This window comes from Anopheles bellator, chromosome 1 (genome assembly GCF_943735745.2).
Source record: "Anopheles bellator chromosome 1, idAnoBellAS_SP24_06.2, whole genome shotgun sequence".
NCBI lineage: Eukaryota > Metazoa > Arthropoda > Insecta > Diptera > Culicidae > Anopheles > Anopheles bellator.
The window spans coordinates 19,252,974-19,279,402 of record NC_071285.1 but is presented as its reverse complement, the minus strand read 5'-3'; the positions used below and the strand labels follow the sequence as shown (position 1 = coordinate 19,279,402).

Below are 26,429 nucleotides of genomic sequence, written 5' to 3'. Positions count from 1 at the left end.
TAGTACCTTACCTGAGCTAAAATTTTGATTAATGTACTTCACCTCCGAGTGGCTGTCGGGCCGGCGCGGACGGCTCCGTGCCCGGTGATGCCGTCCGACGGCCTTCCGCTGGCTGCGGCTTCGGTGTGTGTCAAAGATCTCTTCCACCGTCTTGATGGCGACGGCATTGGCGGCGGCCGTCGCAGCCGCACAATCTACGGCCACAGGTAGTAGAGGCGGCGGTAGAGGCGGTGGTGGGCCACAAATTGACGGGCCCGACGTTGATGGGGGTGGACCTAGTGGCGGAAGGGGCAGCGGATGACCGAGCGTACCGGTTGGCGGGTGCACTCCAGGGTTGCCGGCGGTGGTCGTTCCGCTTCCGGGCACATTACTGTTACTGATGGTCGGAACCGCTGACAAGGGCTGCTGCAGTATTAGCGGCTCAAGAAATGAAACCTGTACGGGGGGTGAAGGGGGGGTGAGAAGAGAGAAGCATTCGATCAGAAAACTCGACCCACCCTGTGTGAGAGTCCTGGCTACGCGATGCTCATTCGACCGTGTCATTTGTATCCCATCCCCAGCTATAACCACAAATACGGTACAATTAGTCGCAATTGTGGATGGTGGACTGTACCACGAACCATTACCGCAGTTATAAACGCAACATTATAATAAAACAAAGAAGCCAACGAGGCTCCGTTCAGTGGATCGGCAAAATAGGAAGAAATCACTAGACCGAGAACCACAAGACCACAGCTCAGAGCACAAGACCAAGACCATCGATAGAACGAAGCAACACAAGACACAAACTTAAGTATGCGGAGTACAGGATCATCCATTTCGTGGTTTCGAAATTACGGGGCTGGTATTTTACAGTTTTGGAATATATCTGTCAATCCAAGTGTCAAACTTTTAGTTGAATGTCTGCCATTTTAGAAAACGAAACGCTTAACAACAGAAAAGAACGTGTTAAAATTCTAATAATCGATAATAGTATAAAATCCATTGAAGAGAGGCCATTATATCCAGAAAAGGTGGTTCGCATTATGAGTTGACGGCGTTGTAGGACCCTATCTTTTCGAAAACGACGAAGGGAGGACCACTACCATTCATTCCGAGCGATATCGCCAGATGACAACAGACTTGTTTTGAATTGAAAATATGGCCTTAGAAGGACATCGTTTTTCTTGTAAGGCTACGCAAAAGATCGTGTTTATGATGGCAGTGCTGCAATTTTGGAGCATTTGAAAAATAAACTAAAACAACTAAAATGTGAAAAAAGTCGTTGAAAATTTTCTTATCAGAATCGACTGTTTCCGTAGATCCCAAGATGCATTTGTCGATATGTCCAGGGATCCATTTGAATGCTATTGGGATTAATGGCAAATACGAAGATGATGTTTGTTTTTGAAATTTACGAAATGGATAGCCCTGTATAAAAAGCAACCCGAAGTAGCATTAAAGTCAGTCTGATTCAGTCCAAACAGTCAGCAGAGAGACAGATGGTTGATCGAAGTCTGTAGTCCCACCAAAATAGTGTCCAGTTTATCAATCAATGCACATTCGAATCGGTAAATACAACATCAAAAGTGAGTTCACATTTGCATGGCGTGGAATTGGAAATGGAACCAATGGAAAAGATTCCGAAAAAACCTACGGCAAGGTCCTTTGTAGTACTCATATTATCCGATAAATAACTAAACAGGAAAAAAAAAGGCATACAAAAGATGGGATACTCACAGTAAATTAACTGCATGTCCTGTGTTTATATTAATTGTATTTTATTGTATTAATATAATTTAACAACTAATGCCAACACCAAACCTTAATGGGGTTGTGTAGCATCACAAAAATATGTTGAGTTTGACATTTGAACATGGTTTTGGTGCAGAAACTCCCATAAGCAATCTGCTTACCCGAATTCAACTGTGTGGAAATGGATTATGAAACAAAAGTCAAAACTACCATTTTTCGAAGCTTTGTCTACTTTTGAATTTTACAGCAATGCGTCACCGGAAGTTCAACAACTGTTGATAGAGCTGTCGCAGTTCACTGAAAACTGTACGATTAGGCAAACTCTATGTAACTAGTGGCCTCAAGTAATTTAAAGCCTAACGATTTAACGCCAGAGAGTTTACTTTTTGCATTCAAAATCACACACAATATGTGTTGTTCTGGTCTGATGTAGCCGCTTGCCTGTATAAAAAGCTTAGAAGTCCAAAAACCAAGAACTTCTGCCGATTGAAAGATGATGGACCATCGCGCAACAAAGCCTTCGGAAGTTAATAGGAAACGTAAATGGTGAGAAACATTGCCACAATCTCGAGCAAATCTCGAGGTATGTGGTTCAAATAAAAGTCACAGGATATGAAAGTGTCTGGGATAATGTAGCATACTACTGTGACCAAAAACAAACGGGAAACAGTTTTATTTGACTATCGTGATTTAAGTTTGACCAATTCTAAAGTGCGTCAAAACAGACCAGATTTGTCTGAGACACTTTCCTAGTTTTTGTATCAAGTTAGGAAGTTTTGAGCAACGTTTGAAAATAATTTTCAATGGCTTTACACTGTGAATTTTTCTTTGGACTCCACACTACATGAGACTTCAAGGACATCGACGAGCTGTGGTAAGGTAAAACAAATCGTTGAATCACCTGTCGCCTGTCGTGTTGTTTTGATAGTCCTTGCCGATTCCCCATCTACGCCCCTGCCCGATGGTCGGCAGCAAATTCTGGAACCACACGTTCGGGATACTCCCGAGCTCCCGCCCCCGGCAAAGCTGCTACTCCGAGCGATCGAACGGATGTGTAACGGAGCGGTCATAAACATTTCAAAAATCGATTATCTCCCAACCAACCTCGGGGGGAATCGTTTAAGACCGAGAGAGGTGTTGCCCCACCCCGGCACACACATTGGCCCATGCATGTCCTGCGCCCGGGATCTTCCACGGTCGCGTGCGGCCGCACCGGTCCCAAAAGTCCCATAGCGGCGCGGGCCGGAAGAAAGAAAAACCTCTGCGCCTCGGGTGAAACGGCATACGCCGGTCGGCGGCATGTGAAAATTGATGGATCCACTGGGGGCTTCATTCACGCGAAGCCGCGCCCGTCGTGTGTGCCGGCGATGTCAATGGTGCAAATCCTGTTCGCCAATCCCCAAAAACCTAAACCCCAGGTATCGTGTGCAGGGGCGCAGTCGAGAGCAGGCCTCAAGAGAAAAGCTGCTGCCCGACACCGAAAGGAGACATCTTGATCGCCCGGGCCCCTGGCTGCGACAGACAGACAGTCTGGAGCAGCAGAGCTCGGGGCCCCGGTGGGTAATTTATGACGTTTTTAATTTATGGTGTAAACAGAAACACTCCCAGGTACACGGAATGGAAAACTCAAACCTTGTCACCTCCACGCCAAAAAGGATGCAGATACTTGTGGGCCACAATGGGCGGGCCGCCCTTGACAGTGATCGGGTGACAGAAACTTCATATTTTCGCACACCATCCTCGCACTCACTCAGGTCTCAGATCCTTTTCGCGTCGAACCGCGTCGGGAAATTGAATAAAATCCCGGGGTCCGTCCGGGGGGGGTTAATTCGATTAGGCTCATGAATATTTAGATACCGATCGAAAAGTGGATGCGCCGCGCGCAGTTTCTGGCCCGAAAAACTTTTCCGATATTATCACACTCGCTCGCTCCCTCGGGTGAGCTCAGCAAAAAGTAGAAAATCAAGCACCGACCAACACCAGAAAGCCTCAAATCTCGCGCCGGTTTCGGTGGAAATTTTAACACAATTTACATAAATTTAAATTGAAACGCACAAAATACACTTAATCCTGTGCCGCGGCCGCTGCTGCAACAGTTCCAGCCATACATTTTGTCGCCTCTCGGTACATTATTACATTCGGCGTGAGGTGCGGTGTATCAGAGTTCCATGGCACGCCACGGAACCGATTCCCGATAACGCCGGGAAGCTCAGGCTTCGGTTTCCTCCATATGGAGGAATTATTTGTTATTTAATTAAATTCCCCATTCCAACCTGTGTTCGGGCAGATTGCTTCGGGAGGACGCCGATGGCTCACACCCAGACAAGCGATCGGGCATTCTAAAAATGTCGAAAAATTACCATCCCGAAAGAGCGCATTAAAATTAGCTTCCCACGTCCTGGGGGCCGGAATGTAACCTCGGTCGTTCTCATTATGAAATATTTATCGAACATTATCCTGGAATAGCCCTTGTGCCAGGATACAAGGGTCACTCTCTCTCTCTCTCGGCCTCTCTCAGTCCTCTTGGTACAGTTTGGGCCTATTTAGTATTCAAGGACTGTGCGGGCAACATAATGGGAATGAAAACAGCTCCGGGAAAAAATACATGGGCCAGGACGAAAGGGACAGATTTAAGCCACGAGCACTGTGTGCTGATCGCGAAAAATTCCACTAATTTCGATTGGGTAGCAGCTCTCCATTGCAACTTTTGTTGCATGCTATCGGTAAATGCAAGCCATAGAGTTGGTATAAATGCAAAACAGTAACTGCACACTAGCAAATGGCTTCGATATCGCGTACCGCGTTTAAGGCAAATTGCACGACAACGGAACCCCCAGGACCAGGACCACCGTAATAACGGGTGAAACAGAACGAACAGACATCTAATCCTGGCGCCCGTCCTGGTACAACACAAAAAATGCAGTATAAACACATCGTCAGGGAAGCACTTTCGTTGTCGGCTTTTTGGTTTTTTTTGCGATTTGCCACGATTTTTGCAGCATAAAGGGGAGTCGTCATTAGAGATCGAAGGCAGGACGACCACCGGAGGTTCAATCCCGGAAGGGACGCGAGCCCATCGCAGCATCGCAGTCACCGAGGACGACCGGAAGCCACTCCGATTGTGTGTGGTACCTGCCCTAGACGATGGGGAATCCGTTTTTCGCCGTCATGTTCCACAGCTACGGAACGAAACGGAACCTTGAAACGGTGTATTGGGAGCCATCGATAATAGAAGGGTAGAAGAAAAAAAAATTGGAAACAATGTATAGCAATAACTGCAATTTCTAGTTATTTGTGCGAAAGCCAGACGCCAGACGGCAGTAAGTGCAGGGCTTCCGAAGCTATAAGCTGAGGGCTGATTGCCACACTGCCAGTTCGTTTAGCTACTGCCTCTCGGCTGGATATGGGTTGGAAAGCGTCTGCAGCTTGAAAACTCTCTTTAAATTTACATTCAAATTTCCATATTTCGGATCTTAACAATTACAAGATTATGCTCACTTTCATTTGTTTTCAAATGGTTCACTAGCATTCAAACGGCAATTGCAATCGAATGACGCTACACCCGTTTTAACTTCCTAATGAAGGTTAATTCTTAATTTCGTTAGTTTGTCTACAGTTGTTTAATTCCCCCCTCTTTCCCCAATCTGATGAGCTTTGGGTTGAAAACTTTTGCAACCACCAATTTTCACTAGTCCAATCTCTGGTCTCCGGTGCTAACGGCGCCAGGTGTAGTAGAGTGTACGGAATGGAATTGAGTCCGTCAGGAGCGATTAGCTGCGCAGTGCTTATGCGCTGTCAGGCAGTCCATGGGCAACCGTGCAATCTAACTCTTCGTGACACTCAATTAAAGAAGCAATTTCTGCGGATGATGTTATCACCAGCCACCGAGTGAGGCGCAATTGCGTTTGAGGTGGTTAAACTGATTCCAAAACCTTCTGCATCTTCAACGGGCGTATCTAGATGTAAAATAATGCATAATGCATGCATAGCATAGTTGTTCAACTTATTTAAAATATCGAATTTCGTTCCGAATGAAGGGTCTTTAACGCCATCCGCTACGTTTGCTTGTGGCAGCTCACAGTGAGACAAATGGATTCGGCAATTCAAATGTGATGATTTCAATCTGAAGGATACAGACGATCCTGGTGCATTAAAAAGGCTTTAAGACAAGCAATTGCAGAATATGTTGGATACTTAATTCGAATGAAAATTAAAAAAAAAACAACACAGAAACACTGAATGTGTCAGTAAACAACATTGAAATGGGACCAAAGACACGGTGAAGTCATACTACTGTGCTCAAAAAGACACGGGAAATGCTTTGCTTTGATTTTCGTGGTATGCTCCCTCATGAATTCCTTTAAATGGCCAAACAAACTATTCAATTTGGATGTTCTGCGTCGTTTGCGTAATTCTGTACGTTACAAAAAATCAGATTTGTGGACGGACAATTCTTGGTTCAACTGCCTCGTCGACACAAACTTCGCCTGACTTTGGGAGCCAAAATGAAAAATGGGTTGAAGGCTATTCCTAAAAGGAACTCTTCGGACAATTTCAAGAATTAATTTCATAACAAACGTGAACATAGATATATTTTCAAGTTATAACGTCACCAAATACGAAGATGTTGAAAAATGACTCAAGGAAAGGTTTTTGATGAAACAAAACAAGTTTTATTGGAATTGAATCCACAATTCGCCTGGACGATGGACGAAATGTGTAGCATCGAACAGTAATTATTTCGGATCAAAATATGTGGATAATTCTCCTGAGAATTATGGGTTTTCTTGAACGAAAAACCTGACAATTTTAACTTATACCCGTGCTCTATTTGGAAATTCATCTTGTATTAATAACCCCATCGAGACAGGTTGCGATAGCGAACGTAAACTTCACAACCTTAGCCAACCTAATGACAGCAACAAGCTCTAAGAGGACTTCTGTTAAATCGACTCTCCATTAGAGTAGAGTTCCAGAACTGTTTCTCCAATTCAGCCATTTCAATGACGCAAAACATGCGCTGCTCGCCATTCCGCAGCAGCATTCGAGTCGATGCTGCCCACTCGAGACCATCGATTCATAACTTATTTCCCAGCGCACATCGTACTTATTGCGAAGCTTCGCCGCTGGAGACCGCCCCAGGACCGGTGGCCCGCGATCGTGGTGGGACCCTCGAAGAAGACGCACTTTCCGTAAGCCTCCCCCAACGTGTCCCAACTAAGCCAACGTGGCACAATCAGGTATGTTGGCACGGCGGACAACAATAACACCGGCCCCCCCAAACGACGGATCCAGCAGGGCGGAGTAATTTATTTGCGTTTTAATTAAATTCTAATTCAATTAAATTATGGTAGTTCAATTTTTTGTCCATTTAAAAAGTAATTATTTGCACCACGGGCGGCTCGAGAGCCGGCGGCTGAAGACCGCTGCGAATGCGGGGCCGACTAAACGATGCGAAAGTGAAGTGTTTTTGATTAAATCGTGTCTTTGGCGTGCAAAACCTGCTGCTGCTATCGCTTTGATTCTTGCGGGCCGTTGGTGGAAAATGTAAAGTGCGAATGTTCACAGTCGGTGGACTTCAGGTATGCTCGGCACAGGCAATACTTACATGATCCGATTGGGGACTGGGCGATGTCCAGTTGTTTGGTATATGCTGAACTAGGCAGGGATCAAAACTGGACGGTCGTTTCTTTACGAAGTCAATCGGTAAGCTGTAGTCATCACAGACGGATATCTGAAACGGAGCAAAACGGTGAACCGGTTAAATGGATGAAACGATTCAGTTCTCGATAGCCGATAAATGGTCCTGGACAATTTTAGGGGTCCTGCTCCCTAGTAAACTCTCGTTCCAACATGAAGCCGACACCGACTCACTTCGCCGATGCTCAACCTCTCGAAGTTCGCTCGGAAGGGATTTTCGTTACAACCTTTTCCATATTGGAACCTCGAATTTTCCATATTGGAACCTTCAACGAAAATTCCTCGGCTTAGCGGATGCAGACTCGCGCTCTCTCATGGTGGGTCCTCGTGTTGGCACATCGCGGAAGTCGGGGGAAAAATTCGGCCCCAACCAAAATATGCATAAATTTCAAATTCTATTGTTTTCGTTACATAATTCATAGCGTACCGGCGTGTGAAGCAAGATAAATTGACACCAAGGCGTGTGGGCCCGTCCGGAACGCCGGCCCAGCCCGGTCTCTTCGCCAAATCGAAGGAAAAGTCCTCCACTTTCCGGCTCTCTCTTCATGGATGCTCTTGCACACACGCACGCACTATGGCAGCATAGAAAAGGGCGATTTCTTCGTGTGATTTCACCGTTTACATTAAATTCAATTTCGCACCGCATGTGGCGGTGGGTGTTATGTCGATGGAACGGAAATACGTACGAAGCGGAGGCGGGAGTATTTGCATAGGCAGCGCCCGCCCATCGGTAATGATACGACGATTAATATCCTTCGAGCCTTCAGGTCCGGCCACCACGGGCCACGGATCGCCAACCCCATCGGCAACCCTATCGGGGCAACGGGTGCATCGACAAGTGTTTGCGTCAGTGCGTTTCGTTTAAACGCACACACCCGTATGAGCTTCAAATCAACGGCCATCGGTCCATGTGTGAAGAGGGGCCAAACATCACCGATTGCATAACGAGTGTTTGCTGAAGGCCAACCGGTCAAAATATGTGCGTAAAGAGTAGGATTGGAAATAGCATAATTTTATGCTATACTATATATACTATTAGTTCATTTTAAAATGGACTTACAAATGATGAATCCACAAACTCAGATTCGGAACGCACAACACTATCGGTTTTGAGTACTTTTCGTCAGTTTAATTAACTCTAAGCCTTCCTTGATTATCGAGGCATCCCAGCTCGAATCGCACAACGAACCGGTTATGAACTGCTCGTGAACCGGTTCAGCATTAAAGTAACGTTAAGTACTTTTGAGAAATAGCAACATAATTTGATTTAATCAAAACATTATTGAATTACACTTTGTCCAACTCACGGCCCACCAAAGGTCTCATGTTGCAAACAGAAATCCTGCAAACTTGTTCGACGCGCTTCGTGGCGGATGCCGGCCATGTTTCGTACGGACCCGGGGCCAATGTTGTCGAGCGTGCAAAAGTTTAGCCACAGCCTGCGCCAGCGCATATTATTCATATTCATGATTTACGGTCGTATTAACCTTAAATACGCCGGATACATCGGAACATGGTCCCGGTCCGGTTCCTGGGCCGGCCCCACACGCCGGTCCCGATCTCATCCCGATGAACTGAAATTTATTAAGCCGTAATCATCGCAAACAATACGCAAATACTCCCCATACACTCCCCATCGTCCACTGTCGACAACGCCGGACCTAGGACGAGGTCTCGGTCCGGGCCAGGACCAACAGCATCGTCCGGGACAGAATGGTGAAAAGCCATACCAAAATGTTTGGTTTTCATTTCCGCCGCCCCCGACACTCGGCCAGGCCCGGACCCCGAGACCGACAGAGAGAGAGAGAGATCCGGAGTAGATTTTTTCATCATCTACTTGACATACGCGGGGATTCGCAAAAAAGCCGGGGCCATCGACGACGGTGGGGCCGCTGCGTTGCTTGGGTCGCGCTTATTGGAAGAAATAAATCATTCCGAACGATTTCGTATCAATTTCAATTACGCCTGCATTTGTTGTTTTGGATGATGACTGTATTTTATTGTGCACTCATTAATTACTTTAGCCACTGCAAAATATTAATAGATGTCAGCAGTAATGCGCTGCGAATGAGTTGAAATGGTGGGCAAACTAAATGACGCTAAAACGTGCTATCAAAAAAGAAAACCAAACAAAAACAATATACTGTTAATGTTACGATAGATTAAAGGCTTCTGTGAATGAACTTGGAACATGTTTTAGTAATGTTCATTAATGAAGATGAAGTTGTTGGACAAAAAACCAAGTGAAAGAAAATATAATCTTAAACATAACACTAAATTTCAAGAGTGGATAAGATGAAATTAGTGGTCTAATGATCGCGCTGTATTAGCAGTAAAATATAAGGATGGAGTACCGGGAGAAGGTATGACTTTCTTATCAAGCACAATATTATTAACAAAGTTCTCGGAATCTTGTAATTATCAGATCAGAATTCTCAAATGAACAGAATTTCTCGCTTGATTTACCACATGATTTGCTTCCAAATATTTTGAAGCGCAAGAATGGAGCTATGATTATTCTTTTGAGAAATATTATTCAGGCGAAGCTTTGTAATGGTACTCGGACACATCATCGAACCTACAATTCTAAATGGAAAATATTAAGGGAAAGATGTACTACTACCCCGAATTATTAACGGATGTGTCCTTTTGAATTCGGACGTCTCACGAAAATCATCACACCGTCCGATTTGTTTCTGAATGCTCCTGGAGGAGAACCTAAACACATTGTATACCCAGTAGCACTTCAATAAATTCCGTTGAAATCAGCGGTATGAATTTCCTAGTAAACTTAAATGTTCCATGTTTCATGGTTTTCGATTAAGGAATAACTGTTGGATCAATCTTTGGTTTTATTTTTAAAAACAAACTTTCCAAACCAAACCAAAAGTCGATCTAGTATAATGTTTTAATTTAAGAAACTCTTGGATTTTGTTTTCCAAACAATTCATTGTAATTTTCATTCGAAACAGTAAATTAAACTTATTAGCGGAAGGCAAATGTAAAAGCATTACTCAGCTCAGCTTTACAGGAAGTAAGTCTTGACAATCGGAAAACTCCCGGAAATATTTTCATGGCCACGGAACCTGGTCCACTTGTCAAAAAAAAAAACCAGCCGTAACAGCAACAGACGCTAGACAAACGACGACACTTTATCAACTTTTATTGCACTGTGCTTTTGCGTTTCATAACCTAAATCGATCCAACACGAGAAGTGCCACGATAATTGCACCTTTTTCTCCTCCGTGCCCACTGGCTGCTGGCCCGTCACTTTCGCTGCATTTTTAACGCAATTTGGTAGCACAAATGCTCCTGGGCCTGGGCTCCTGTGGCAACGCCATAAAGAAAAAAGCCGGACGGCCATCGATCAAGCGTTAAGTGAATAGTTTTATGTTTGACAAATTCGACCATCGCCCAAGGGGTAATAAAATAGATTCCCCATTGTTGCATTGTTGCGTTATTTATTTTCGCTACACTTTTCCTGTGTTCCGCTGACTGTTGGGAGGCCCTTAACCGTCCCTGCAATGGAATCATTCCGCCACGGTGGGGGTTCTGGTATTAAATTTTCATACGTAATGGTGATGTATTGTGCCGGTGGTGCAAAGAAAAAGAAGAAGAAGAAGAAAAGGGGGAAAAATGTCCGTACAAATATTCACACCTTTGCGCCACAGGACGAGCCGCGAATGGTTGGACATAGATTTCACTTAGACGCTAAAGCGGCTCCTTGGTGAGCGCCACCTTCTCGGGCGAGGGCGAAGTGCAAATTCGATAGAAGTCAAAGAATCCACCGACTACCGCAGGCGAGCATTCAAACAGGTACAACAATTTGTTTCCAGTCCCCGACCAGCCCGCCCACCCGACGAACCACCCATTCCTTGGCCACGTGGCATTACACACATATAAATTCGACAAATTACGGTAACCGAAAAAAAATAGCGCCGAAGCACCACAACGTCGGGGGGCTTCCTCGAAGCGAAGTTGGGGCCACCATTACTACCGCGCTGTGCTGTGGCTTAGCGATAGGATAGGGTGACCCAGCGAAGAAAAAGAACCCGTAACCGTAAGAAGCCACCGGAAAGAGCAAATCAAATCAATTTCCGGCGATAAATCAAAGGTACAGTCAAAAGATGATTCCAATCTCTCTTTTCCGTTCGCGAAAGTGCGGCTTCTTCTCGGAACAGGAGCGTACGAATGCGCCAACGATTGGAACCATTTGCTGTGAACCCTTCCGACGAGGACGCGTAACGTCAGGACCACTATCAGGACGACGGCACAAGAAGTAACGCGGAATAGACACAAGGTTCACCTTCGGTCCACGGCTTGTCCGCAGTGAATCGTTCTGACGATGGTCGGATGAAGGATACTACTGGCCTCCAACGGATGGACCACTCTGGGAGGTGGCCGCGCGTTGAAACACCACGATTTATGGGATCTCATTTGAATGCTAGTGAAAATGCGCCTCCGATCAACGGGGCCCCGTGTCGTGTGGAGGTATCCGTCGATGCCATTCCGTTGTTCACACCACCGGGGTCGCCCGAGGAGCCCGTACGGTTGGCATATGTAAATAAGGTTTTATTTATTGAAAACACTATTTACATTTTATATTTATATCGTCTAATACGGGCTCCAGTTTGTTCCGCAGCGGATCCTCACAAATGACTCCGCTCTGTGGGGGACTCTAACAGCCACACACAAAAAAAGAGCTGACTGGTGACGGATCATGCGTCCTGAGGCGATCCCTGGGGGTGTGAGTAGGTGAAAGCCGGGCCTGTCTTTGATTAGATTTTCTTGGCGGCGGCTGTGGCAGTAGCGAGGGGCACAAGAAAGATTCGCCACAATCACAACCGGATTCTGGGCGCCCTCTGGCGGGAGCTACAACAAATGGATGCCATTGCCGCGCACGCGAACGCCTCCAGCACACGGATCCCTTCGGTTCTATCGATCCCTGGCCGCGGAATGCAATATACGCGGCCTCCGGAATTGATTCCATTTACGGCCGTTTCTGTTATTACACATCGTTTGTAACATGTCTGCCCGTTCCGTTCGGAACGACACCAGACCTTTCGCCGCCAGGGGGCGCACGAGCCCCAAATCGAACCCAGCTCGAAGCTCTTCGGGTCGCCCTTAATTACGTCATCGAAATTGGGTAAAATTTGCATTCGACATTCGGCGTCGCAGAGAGGCAACACGTGTTGCTTGTGCAATTGGTGGCAATCACAAATTCAATTACCTGCCCCACACACACCGGAGACCGATGGAGCGAAAAATCCCCGCACACAATGTGTTTACAAACCAGCGTTGAAGTGTCTGTAGGGCAATAAAGTGGGTCTAGATTAATAGTGAGACATAAAATTTAATTCACTTCCTTTCCGGCGCAAAGTGGACGGACTGCACTGTGTATGATTTCCCAATTCTGTTCGGGTTCGTCCATGGCGAAGGTGTAAACCGGCAATAACTTCGGACCCCCTTTCCGCACACCGTACGGACAGTAAAAATTCATTAAAATTGACTTTTATGGGCGATCTATTTTACGCACCGACCGAGTCATTAACATATTTGTGCTGACGATAACGGCGCTCGCTCCGAGCCTCCGGTGCGACCACCGCCATTTAGATTTGGACAGGACATACTCGGCGGCGGCGGCGGTCCCAAGGCGGTGGCCACATCGTTACGGGGGAGCGGTCACTAGCCAGTGTCACTGTGTAATGGGTGCGGTTAGGTTTATTTCCTTCGAAAAGGTACGCGGGCCATCGATGGTCGAGAGTGGGTTAGCTTTTATTACACCGGTCCACAGGACACATAAATGGATACTTTATTGGGAGAGAATGTCCAATCGATGGGCACCGTTGCCAGGAAGCTGTAGCGTAGGTGTGGATTTTTGCGATAGATGTGGACAATGATTTCCACAAACGGTAATACGTATAAAATAGAACGAGCACTAATCTTTCCTTTCAATAAAATTGCAATAAAAGTTCGGCATACGTGGGAACTCAATGGTTTAATTCGAAATGGTACGGAACACTGTACCGAACAATCTTAGAAATATTCTCAAACAAGAGTTTTTGAATTGTTCCAAGAGGAGAGTAGTGAACAGAATTTATTACCAGGTCTAGACATATAAAATCGGATTTTGTAAACATTATATATAGCTGTTAATTTGGTTCCTCTCATTATGTTTATTCGACAACACTACCTTGTTTTAATATCAGGTAAAAAATAAATTTAAATTTAACTTCTGTGTCCGACTATTAATTTTTGCGGCGATCAAGGCTTTTCTGCTACAGAATCGCATCAAATCATTGCCGAAGCTCGTTCTTAGAAGATCGCAGAGCTTAAAGCGGTAAAAAAAAATTTAAAATGGTGATTTCAACTTCACAAGCACAGAGCATCGGAAGACCGCAAACATGTTCGAGGCCGCTGAATTACAAGAACTTTTGGACGAAAATAACACGCAAATGCAACAACATTCGCGGAGCAGCCGAATGTGTCCCAATACGGCACATTCCTACGTTTGAAGGTCCTGGAAGATCCAGAATATTGGCCACATGAACTTCATGACATGAGCCACATGAAGTGAACGGAAATAACAAGAAAACAGAAAAATCAAACGTGAAATTCTGCTCGCCAGGTACAAAAGGAAGTCATTTCGCCATCAGATCCTGATGGGGAATGGAAAGTGGATTCATTTTGAGAGCTCAAAAAAGAAAAAATCATAGGTCAGGCCGGGAAAACCATCAACTTCGACTACAAAACTAGACTGATAGGAGCTCCTAAAAGCGTATCGTACTCAAAAGACTTTTTTCTGACTTGAAGACTTGAAGAAAAGATTGAGAAAAGAGTTATGCTTTTCGTACTCCTAGATAAAGGAAATTATTATATGTCCTTCTCTTACTTTTCCAGAAAATTCGGGATCCACACGTTTTACTTAATTGAGAGAATGCCAACAGCTACAATGGTTCACTGCAAAGCTGTTGATGAAACGCTTCCATTCTGACGACTACGGTAAAGGTTAGCGTTCATTAGCCAAGACGAAAGTTCGCCAGCATAAAACTATCATACTTTGCAATTAAATGGCACTACAAATCGATTCCGCACCACCAACGTGACGGCGGCCCCAGACGGCGCGGACTTTTCACGTTCTTCAATTGTTTGAGCAATGCAATCACGTAACGGCTGTAAATCTACCGACGCGAAAGTCGTGATTTCTGTCCGCAAACCAGTTTCCAGTGGCTTCCGAGCCGAGGGTGCCCCGCCAGGAAAGTCTCAGAGATATCCTGTGAGCTCCTCCTAGGCGAGAAGTCCTTGTTTCAATCCAATATTGGTTGGAAAAAGACAGCCGAACACCATTCCTCATTTTTCTTGTCTGAGTCTCTCTCCCGCTCTTTCTGCGCACAAGATGCCACACATCTGGTGTCAGAAGTTGGCAAGAAGCAAACAGAAGGTGGCAAAGAAAAAAGAAACCAAAAGCGGAAAAATGTTTGCGAAATCAATGTGATGAAAAATGGTGCATCATTATTCTTTGCGCAACAATCGTTGTCACCGAACTGGCGCTGGCGGCGAAGTGCTTCTGTACTACGAAGGACATTTTGCGCACACCTTCGTCGGCTACCCGGGGGGGAGGTTTGCGAAAATAAAGAACTACCCACCCACAACAACGACGTCACCACGGGTAGGGTGAACCCAGCCAGCCAGCCAGCCAGCGGGCAGATAAATCGCGAGCAGAGTTTCTGCAAGTTATTACTCTTATTCATACTTATTACTCTCTTATTATACATAAATCGTTTGCATGCCGGCCTTTGCGCCCTCTCTTCCGATGCGAAACAATACACACCAGCTACGAAAGCGCTCGAAATCACTCAACTTTTCGCCAGGCACCCGCCGCCACCCTACCACACTACTGTGGCAGAGAATGAAATCATAAATTATGCTTAATGTATCTCCGTGGAACGGTGCTCCGGTGGAGCGGTGTACGCAACCGAGGATCGAGGGGTTCCACTTGACTCTCCAGTCTCTGTCCCAGTACACCTCGCGGGTGAAGGGTACGGCCCCCACCCCAGGGCTAAGCTTCGAAACTTCCAAACGAGCCCCAAAAACCAACCCAAACGATAAACTCTGCCAGACCACAAAAGAGAGTCAGCCACTGTGACGCCTTCTTATCACCTCGATTATCGCGCAGCACAGACGACGCCGTTTTTATCACTCGACCCAATAAGTATGGTAAATCTTTTCCACGCTATCTCTCTCTCTCTCTCGCTCGCTATTTACATAAATCCCCGCCCCACCGTCTCAAGGACTTTCCGGCGATCCTGGCGGACTCGGTAAATCTGCCAACGGAACGGAACCGCCGGCCTCGAAAAACACGGGGGGGAAAGAACACCAAATCGAATCAACATAAAAACTAGCCCAGAAGGATTTACCACCCAATCTTTCGCTCGCTCTCTCTCTCTCTCTCTCTCGGCCACAAAAAGAATGATTCAATAATAATCTTAATTTTCTTTGTCATCGCGTCCTGCGTGGCTCCGCCGACATCTTGCTGGAGCATTCCGTTCCGTTTTGGGCCGGACCCGCTGGCACGACGTCCCACGGCCGAGAAATTGATGGGTTCCAGATATTTAACTTTTCGTCTAACATATCGTCACGATGGGGCGGTCACCAGGACACAACCGCATGCTGGTTCCGGCATCTGTTCGCCGAAGGGCGATTCCATCTTGCGGGGGGGGCATTTTTCCTTACCGCTTTCCCTGGGACGCCTCGAAATCTCGTAACTATTTATTGAAGCCGCTTAACTGATCGGACAGTGAGCATTTCATGTACCGTCCCCGCATCGCTATCCATCTTGCTCGTTCACAAGTTTTTTGGTTATGACAACGCTTTATGCGACCCACCTAATTTCATACCCTCGTCCGTATCCGTGCCGGGATTGTCCGGTCCCTCCAAGAACCTCTTCCCGGATCATCCCGTTGATCCCGCTGAAATCGACTTGTTGTTGAGGCGGAAATGGGAAAAAGGAACTGTCCAAGACACTGCTGATACACCAGCCAGCGTCTCAGCGGGAGGCTAGCCGGAACGATAGAACCGTGTGTTGTCTGCCCTTTTGGAACCTTCGCTGCGGTATGCGGCGTAGGTTATGAGTTCCGGGTGGTGGACGAACGCCACAAAAATGGGATATTTCATGAGCCCATAACGGGGCCGGACGGATTTTTCATGAACGGCCGTCCCCGTCGTAAGCGATCCACGCTGAGCGCCCCTGCTCTTGATTAAATATTGGGTTGGGTCTGCGCGCACTCAGGTAGGACCAGGAAACAAGGAATCGCCTGAGACGACATAGCAAGGCACGTTCCCGTTCCCATGCATCCTGGATATCCATATCCAGCGCTGTGTGGCCCTCGTACATGATAATAATCCGAGAAGGATTTGTACTACGGCCTATCCCTGCAGGATCCTTTTTGAAGTCTTTCCCCCCCAACACGGAACTTTTGATTTGCGGACTCGATAGATTTATGGTACGACCGGGTACGGAAGCTACGAGGCTTATCTGTTGACGCAGTGATATGGTTCGAAGTTTTGTCAGATTTGTAGTTGCCAGGAAGTCGTAATAAGCAGGAAATAATCTTACTCCATCTCCATCTCGTGCTCTGTTTCTGGCCTTCCAGGAGTGGCCGTCGCCGCAAAACAGGAAAAATCCATCTGACTGGTCCATCTCGACACGCAGGACCCGCAGAAGCGGCTCTACTCCCAGTTGGAGAAAGTCCACGACAGGGACTAAACTTTTTGGCGAAACGAAGCTTAAACCAAATTTGGTATTCATAGAATAAAGTAATTCTCCGTACGTACGTCCGTACTCGTGTGTCGTGTGTTCTCGACCGATCCGATGGCAACCTGAGACGAGAGCGGATCGATATGTACAGTGTCGAGTGTGCAGACGCACATCTTGAAGCAGTTTCGGGAGCCCGAAAAAAAAGGACCTGCAAGGAGGTATCACATGTACAACTTGCAGTGCGTCGTGGAGGGTATGAAAACAAATGACACCCAAAAGCAGCACATCTGCATCATCTGGCGGTGGTCCAACGCGTTTCATCCCGACACCAGCCGCGGCGCACGGGAGTCGGGTTTCATCCCGTCGCTGCCCTGGAGATATGCACTCTCCAGGAATCGTCAAATATTCATGAAGTCAGGGAAAAACAATGGCTTTAGTTTCTGGAGAGAGCGGGCACAGGCAAAAAAAGGGCACACAAGCTTCACGCAAAAAGGACGCAAAGGATATATCCGTGACACTGCTCCCTGTTCTGGGCTCTGGGAAAAAAAGGACCAACACCTTGAGCGCCCTTTCGGCGAGGATTTCATTTCAGCAGGGTCCCTCGCCCCAGCTCTAGGCGGGCCACTAATTCGTCCTCTCAATCAAGGAAATGGAACAGGACACTACCGCTACACAAGGGCGCGTAGATAAATGAAGATGTGTGCACGAAGTGAAACATTATAGCCTTCCCCCGGCCGAGAACCCTGACTCGGCCCAGGGATAGGGAAACCAGGATAAGCACCACCACCATCCGGAGAATCAAGTACCCGGGGCAGGTGCCCGGCAAGGTCGCGGAATAATGATGAGATGTTTTGACAGCTGCGGTTCAGTTAGCATCAATTAGGATCAGGTTCTAGAATAGAAGCACTTTGCCACGACACGACGCGCGCCATTGGACATCATAAATATTAAATTTTCCCGCCCTAGGAGGACGGGACACTTGACGCCCGGATCGTTACGCCGGGGGCTGACTTTTTGCTGACAAATTGAAACAAATGATTCATCAATCGACCGACCGACGGACTGGACCGAGTGGCCGCCGAAACCGCAATCAGCGCTAATGAACCGTCCTGTGTGGTGCATCCTTTTGCGTGAAACCCGAGCACGTTTAGGCGGCGACGTGAGACTCCAACGGTGGTGCCCGGTCATCAATTCCGGTATCCGATACCAACCTGCCACCGAGAGAAAAAGAGAGAACACGAAACAGAATATTAAAAATCAATATTTTACCCAAATGAATGTCGGTCAACGTCGGAACACTAGTAACATAACACCTTTTTACCTGCGGCCACAGGTATGTGGTGGTGGTCCACAGACCAAAAACGAATCCTAGATCCCCGAATTGGGGCCTATTTATTGTGAGGTTCTTGGGGCCTAGTGGCAGTTGTGAAGCAAAATGTAAAATTCATAAGCTCTCTCCCCGAGTCTCGGGTGGGCAACTTTTGGCAACATCGCAACTCCCGACACGGCACAGATAGGTAGGTTTTTTTCTGCACCCTTTTTGCGACCAAAAACTATTTCCGGCCACCCGAACCCGAACCGTTCGTTCCGGGGGAGTATCGTCCTTTTCCAAAGAGCTCTCTCTCTCTCTCTCGGCTCTCTAGTGCAGCTTTAGTGAGTCATTTTTTACCGTCTTTATGTTGCCGGTGGCTCTTGCTGTCTCAGCGTAGCGTATGAATGTGAAGACATCCGGAACATAAACAATTTTATGGACAAAGTTTCCGTTTCGCCACAGATAAACAATCTGTTCCGCACTTTCCATCTCTCTCTCTCTCTCTTCGGTAGAAGGTGTGCGATTTTTTTCTGTTTATATCTTGTTATTTTTCCCGTTCTTGAAGACCCCGCTCAACGTTCGACGGTGTTTCGTGTGTTTCGGTGTAGTTTGGGTTTACTCCTTTTTGACAGTTGCCATAAATGCTGCCAGGAAAGGTGGTTCTCAATGCAATCAAGGTGGTTGCTTGCTCGGGGACCAGAACCGGAGCACGTCGTCCCTACGGTTCACCGGTTGGGCGAGCTTCCGCTAAACAACAACTTAGGAAGAAGCAATAAAGGAATGAAAGTACACCGGCAGGTCCTTGGCGGCAAACATTCCTGCTGCGCATATGTTACATAACCATAAAAATCAAAATGAAGGTACCGATGGAATTTGAGGAATTTCCGGCACTTATCCGGGACCGGGCTTTTCGCGAACCCGGTGAACCATTTTCTCTTTTTTTACTTTCTTCATGCCAAAGCGAAACAATTTTGCCACAAAAATACCCCAAATATACAAACTTTATGTCGGATTGGGGCCCAGCCCCAGGGCTCTAGGGTTCTGTTGGGTAGGGCAGCAAAATTAACATTGATCGCAACGAACGATGATTACTTCAAGTACTACGAGCAGGAGCAGTTGAGCTACCCACTGGCCGGACCTCACCGCAAGAACACCTCAGCTCGGACCTCATTTTAAACCGAAACACCAAGCCGCTGGTCACGATGTTAAAGACCGTAACATTCCGGAAATACCTTGCCCGATCCCGACTTTTAAACTCGGGCTCTTTCGCCAAGGTTCGGCGCGCACCCAAAGACGAGATTCATTTTTTATTTACCCAGCAGCAGCCAGCAGCATTGAAACATTGTGCGAAAATAGCGTGCTAAACCGATAAATCATGTGAAAAAATGCTCACCAAAAATTCACCACCAAACCAACCCGCCAGGCGCCAGGCTATTGTTTGGCCGGGAAGGGAAAAGTTTCATTCGCGCAAAATTTCGATATAGAAAACGCCTTTTGATTTTATGTCCTCTTTTTTGCCGAACTGCCCTCGCGTTCCGTGGGCGATTTGCAAAACTGGGGAAGATTTTCACTGCAAAGCAGGTTCCGCAAAAGAGGCCCAGAAGAGGCCCGTCCACATGATGGCAATAAAAATATAATTTTACAACTCCACACCGACACGCCACCGGAGTTAGACCGTAACATTTGGGGCCATTGAACGGATGGGGGGCGGTGTTTTCAGAGTAAAAGTGTAATCCATTGGGCCATTCAATCCACTTCGGGCGTTTTAAATCCCGGTGGGAGATAACACACATTATTAAAAAGAGTTCGCGGGCGTAAAGTTGTAGAATTGACGTTAAAGACTTCATTTCTGTTGTTGCATGTTTTTATTATATTTTCCTGTTTTTGCCATACTTGCTATCTATAAACTGTTACATTTCGCTTTCACCGTCATTCAGATTTGATCATTGAGATTCGACAAAATAGTAAGTAACAGTGTGTGTTTCAATGATTATTTTACATCTTTCCACATTTTACAACAAAACGAGCAATATTTTCTAATTAACTTGTAACAGTATTCACACTTCATGGCATCTGCTAGAATACTAAAGCGCCGCAAGTTGATAATATTAATATTCGTGACACAGAAAGTTTTAATAAAGATTAACCAAAGATTGTGAAAAACAGGTTACATGTCTAAGGCGGGATTGACAAAATCAATTGATCTATTGAGTTATATCGAAAATACACCGAATAACTGTGATCTCTGACTAGTAACAGCGACTATAAAGACAAATAAAGATGATGATAACCTAATAAAACGATCAGTGCTTAGTGCTGGATGAAATAAGTTGAAGTAGGCACCGAAGTTACGAAATAATCCTATAGGTTCAGCATCCTTAGATACTAACAGTTTTTCATTTGACATCTTGCCACTAACAATGTTTCAATCTACTGCTCTATAACCAGAACACTCTTTAAAAACTAAATCAATTGCCCTTCATATTATTGGGAATTGAATTTGAATGAGTTTGTTCAAATCATCTATTTCTATATCAGCAGTTTTCCCTTGCATTGTACACTAACGGTTTCCCTCGGGCTTTAAACGATGTTAGAATATCATTAAATTTATGTTTATATCCCAAATTTAACTCTCCCCAAAATGGAGTGTGATTATCTGATTGGCACGAGACGAACCGTCGGATCCGAAGCCATCGAATGCCTACGAGAGGCTCGCGGTGCGCATATTACCATGACATCAATCAGCCAACCAGAACCAGAGCCGCCGAAGTGCCGGAGTTCGCCCACAGGCCGCGAACTGCCCGCAGGGCTTGGAACCATAAAATCTGAAAAATGGAATATTTAACACCTCTAGGCGTGTTGCACGCTACAGGTAAGCTGGCTGGCTGGCTTCGTGGACCGGTGAGCCATTAAAAAGCATCCCCGAAATCACAACTAAACAGAGCGAATGTAATTATCATTAATCTTTCGCGGCCCTTTTGGGGGCTAACCCACGAAGGAAGTAAACCCGCGCCGGCCCCCAGGGTTTACGAGCCTTGGGTGAAATGTTCCGACAAGATTAAAATATCTAATTCACGTCCTCGCGCGTGCTGGATATTTCCCGGCGATTCTCAACGATTGAGACTTCGGTTCGGTCGGCTTTACGTCACAGCGCAGCGCCAGGATTTACTTGAGTGTTCCGTACTCAGCATAGCAATAAATACGATTATGAGAGCACGGCGCTCCTTCTCCCGGGGGCTGATTTTCCGGGGCCGCCGGAAAAACGACTCCCGAAAATGAATTATTAATGACCCGACCGCCGTCTTGCCGCCGTGCGGACAAACTCGTCAACTTGAGATGAACCCCATTAATTCCAGTTTCCTGCTTAGTTTCGAAGTGGGTCCGGGCGATGAGCCGACGACGATGTTTAGCCGCCCTAAAATCCCCCGCTTCGTGCCAGCCCTTGGACTAGATGAGCCACCCTTAACATACTTTGCAGTTGCATTAAATAAAGCCCAAAGCCGGAGAAGGTTTGAATTTCAACGCGCTAAACTGGAATGATTAGGTGGAAATGTTGCCTCTCCTTCGCGTCCATAGTTCCCCAGGTCAAAAGCCCCCATTATGCACCGACGGTTCTCTCCTGCGTTGGGTCCGAGTATTTGCCGTTCAGTCCAGTCGCCATCAGTTGGTAGGTTCAGCAGAACAGCGGCACTGTATACGCCAGCTGGGGCCAACGTACTTAATATGACCATTCCAGGAACCCTGTGCATCCTCGGCAAACCGGCCGGCCATAAGGATCCCCATCCGCTCCGGTTCGCCGTTACATAAATTTTGCACAACATATTTTATAAATTTCCACCGCGCAGTGAAATTGTCGGCACTTAAGCGTCCTAACGGAGGGATGACCTCTTGTACGCAGACCGAAAAAAAATGGAAAGGTTCCATACCGAGCTCGATGCAGGTGCTCGCTCGCAGAGCGCTCGGTCAGGAAAATGGACAAAAAACCGATTAGTTGCTGTGCAGTTCCCTCTCAGTTCAGCTGCTCGGGGAGTTTGCATAACATTATCTCGATGCTATTTGCATACAAAAACCGAGACCTGTGCTCCTGCAGCACCATACACAATGTGATAGGCCATCGTGCCTAATTGTGAGTGCCCAAGAAAGATAGTGCCCTGACAAGGATTCGCTTATCTACGCGAGAAGCACAATAACTAAACGACGCTGCTCGGTGAGTTTAATTTCGTATTATCCTAGCTTCAGCGCTAATACGTTGTACCAACACAGGTGTAATGGGGTAAGGCTCATCAAACAACAACGACGCCACGCGTAAATACGAGATTGCGACAAATGCCGACACGAACACGACGAATGCCATTTATCTTGGCCAACGGAGCGGCGCTCGGTGGTTTATGCTAAGCAACTACAACTCCACCACCGTTCGAGCCTGTAACTCTGCACGGCACTGATTACTGTTGGACACGTCGTTGGCAACGCCATGGAAAATTAACCACCTCGGCCACCGCGGCTTTCCCAGGCGCAACAGTGCCGCGTGGGGCCAGCAAGTGTGAAACGCCGGTTGACATACACTATTATTATCTTATTTCACGCACCACTGGCCTGCATACAGGCTGGCTGGCCAGTTCCGAGTGGCACCGTGAATATTAGCTCCAAATGGACACGCAACACTTTTGAGGGAGAAAAATGTGCACGACACGTGTCCAGGTCCACCCGCCCGAGCGCTTAACTATGCACAGGTACCGGAACCTCCCAGCAGTACTGGACGCTTTCAGCGTAATGGGAGAGTTTACACAGATTGAGATAATTAACTGGTGGCTGGGTGTGTAAGCCATGGCCGCACTTATCCTTATCCTGGCCGCATCCATCCTTCTGTCATCCAACAGAGGGCTCCGCTCGGACTTCTCTGTTGAGGAAAGAAAGCACGGAACACATAACGGCCACATGTGACCACCGGCGGGTGGCCCCGACGATCAAGACATTATGAAGTGGCCGTGACGTGTTTATCTTCTCTCCCGGAACTACCTCAGAATCGGCCGAATGGAACTTTCGGTAGCGTAAAAACGGGTAAAAACAATGTCTTGTTGTTTTCTTCGCCATAATCCGTATTTGCATAATCCTCTCTGCCACGTGTACTCTAGTGTGTGATGCTGATGTTCATTAAAATCACTTTCGGTGAAACCTAGAAACTTTGTTACAAAATACCGACCGCCCTCGGGCCGTCTAGACCAACACAAGTTTATCAGACGATAGATCCAATTTGCTGCTCCGAGCGAACGAATGTGACTTCCGGCCCAAAAACACACGCTCCAGCAGCAGCAGCATGTCCTCTGGTTGGTTGGGTGGAGGAATGACTGTAATTGACGAAAAATGGTAATGCGAGTAGGTTAGCAGCACCATAAAACCAGGCACGGAGTCGGGCCGTGAGAACTGTGCTCGGCGCGCCGCAAACCCTTTCGCTCTGGCGAGGGGATAATATTCAAATGAGATTATTATTAATTTCGGTAAGCCGAATTTCTGGTAAGCTTCGTTCTGGTAAGTGATGCGAAATTACCATCCAATTTGTGGACTGCACGCTGTCTGTGAGTTAATTTATAAAGAACTCGTGGAAAACTCTTGCCGATGTAAGTTTGCAATGTTTGGTCACACTTGGAACTTAAACTTCTTAGAATCCAATAGAAAAATCACACAAACCCATGGGTTACGGAAGTATGGATCAGAGGCTTAGGCTATTACAAGGCGAGTTTCCCATTTCCCCGCACGGTACAGCAAATAACCTGAGAAGCATTTTCCGGCGCTATCACTGCCCAACATCAAAGCCGTAATCAAGCCATAAAAAGCGGATAATAACGCCATGAGGATAGGCTTTTGTCTGTTCCAGGCCCCAGTATCACCACTTCCGGTTTCCAGGGTTTTCGTAACTCTCTGGAGAAACTCCAGAGAGCGGGGCGGACCGGACTTTTACTGCAGACCGCCGTGTGGGTTGAAATTTTGCCTGGCAAAAGTTCACCCGCATGAGCCGCTCTTGCCATCGTTCTCACCTTCCGCTCTTCGGCTGGCTAGGACGTTATTTTTAGATCCTTCCCTTTAGTGCTTAGGCTGGCCAAAAAGGAGGTTCACGGGAAACAAAGAAAAAAACATTCTTTCCACATCCAGACATCGTCATCAGCAGAATCAGGGGGTTTTCCCAACGAACGAAAACGAGCTCGCACTTATCAGGCATTTGTAGCTCAGATCAACGTTTTGGAAGTGAAAAGTATACCTTTAATAATTCGATGCTTGAGGGACGCTCCAAACGGAGCACAAAATCTCGGTCCCGATGATCAACATGTCAAACGCAGAGCCAGGCCACGCTTCTTAATGTAGACGGCTTCTCGAGAATTGTCCTAACTCAATTTCCTTTACAAACGAATTTCCACGCCGTGGCAAAAAACCAAAATTCTGTGTTTCGTTGCTCGAGTACCTTCGTCTTCGTCCACCGCCGACCCGCTTTATTACCCAACGTCAGAGCCGAAACAGCCGAACAAGCCGAAACAGAGTTTTCCTTTCCACACACACTGAGCTCGGAAAATGCCATGGAAAAATGGTTCACCGGCAGCGGCATCGAAGTACCGAAAATTACCATCACCAGTCAGTCTGGGACTTTCTCACACATCTCATCTCGTCTCTCTGCTGAAGTGGCTACAATCGAATTGGAAACTGTTTTTTTTCTGCTTTGAGAGCGAACCTCGCGTGATGGAAGGATTCCCATGCTTATTGGCCACTGAAATCATTGCTTCATTAAATTACGAATATCAGTAACGCTTCACCAGACACGTGATGCGTTTTATCACAGAGCTGAGCTGAGTTAACGTGATTTGTTTTGATTTTGAGGACTTCTTTAACAGCCTTTAAAATTCTATTTAGTTAGCGGCCATTGAAAGGTTCCATGATTTAGTTTTAAAGTTAGCGATATTGGTACCCAATTCTTCTTGTCACACTTTGATAATTACACTAGTTTATGTCTCAACTTCCGTTTTATTTCTTTATGATGTCTAAGTAAAACTCGATGTATGAATTTCATGTAGCGGTTTGCTGTTCGTTCTTATATATATGGCTCGCTATAAATTGGGTATTGGCTAATCTTCAAACAACTCTTATATTTAAGAATGGGATGCATGACACTTCACATCGGTTTTTAACATACACATTTCAGGATGTGCTTCGGGCAGCACTCAAGAAATGCTGTGCGCTGCTGTTTTTTAGTTTAAAAAACAGACACCAAGTCGTTCTGGCAAAACCCAAAATTTCAAACACAATGAAGTAAACCAGAGGTTAGCATTATTAATTCAGGACGCTTTCGTCGCCAGGAAGACGCTAAACACTCGAAAACGTAGGCAAGGAGCTACTTTTCCCAGCGACAGGTCTTAGAAATGTGGTCGAATTCTCGTGCTACCTCAAACTTAGCAATTGACAAAACGTTTTACGACACGACGGGAACCAGAGCAGATGGTGGGTTGCTTTCAGGAAGGAGATATCATGGAAACGGATTGCTTTCGGCGTAATGAAACTTTTCATCTGATGACACTTTGCTCCTTTGTTAATCTGCATATCTATTTACTCTCAACTAATATTCTAGTAATGGATAACTGAGTAATGTAGCTTCGTTATTTAATAAGTTATTGTTTCGAGCACATCATGCACATTGCGACTCAGCAAACAGAACAAATCCCTTAGAGAACGATATTTTGTTTCGGGTGGTTTCATCGGACTTTGGCCGTTGAATGATGAACAGTGTGTAAACAGCGACCGAAGTCAACCGTTTCGACCGCACTCCCTTAAGGGAAGGCGCAGACTCATAAATCATATTTTGCCATAAACTAATTGTATCTAGTGCGCTCCACTGAAATGTGTCCACTTGACATGGGTTTAGCCCAAATGACAATGCCTGGG

At 46.4% G+C, this 26,429-nt stretch overlaps 1 protein-coding gene across 1 annotated transcript in view; it reads right to left on the bottom strand.

Annotated features, from left to right (window-relative positions):
* Window positions 1-26,429, bottom strand: part of LOC131205617 (uncharacterized) — a 94,370-nt gene that overhangs the window by 8,830 nt on the left and 59,111 nt on the right. The window contains exons 4-5 of the mRNA XM_058197793.1: window positions 7,343-7,468; window positions 12-435 (exon numbers count right to left, since the gene is read on the bottom strand). Coding sequence (XP_058053776.1) covers window positions 12-435; window positions 7,343-7,468 — 550 coding nt within the window. The remainder of the gene's footprint in view (window positions 1-11; window positions 436-7,342; window positions 7,469-26,429) is intronic.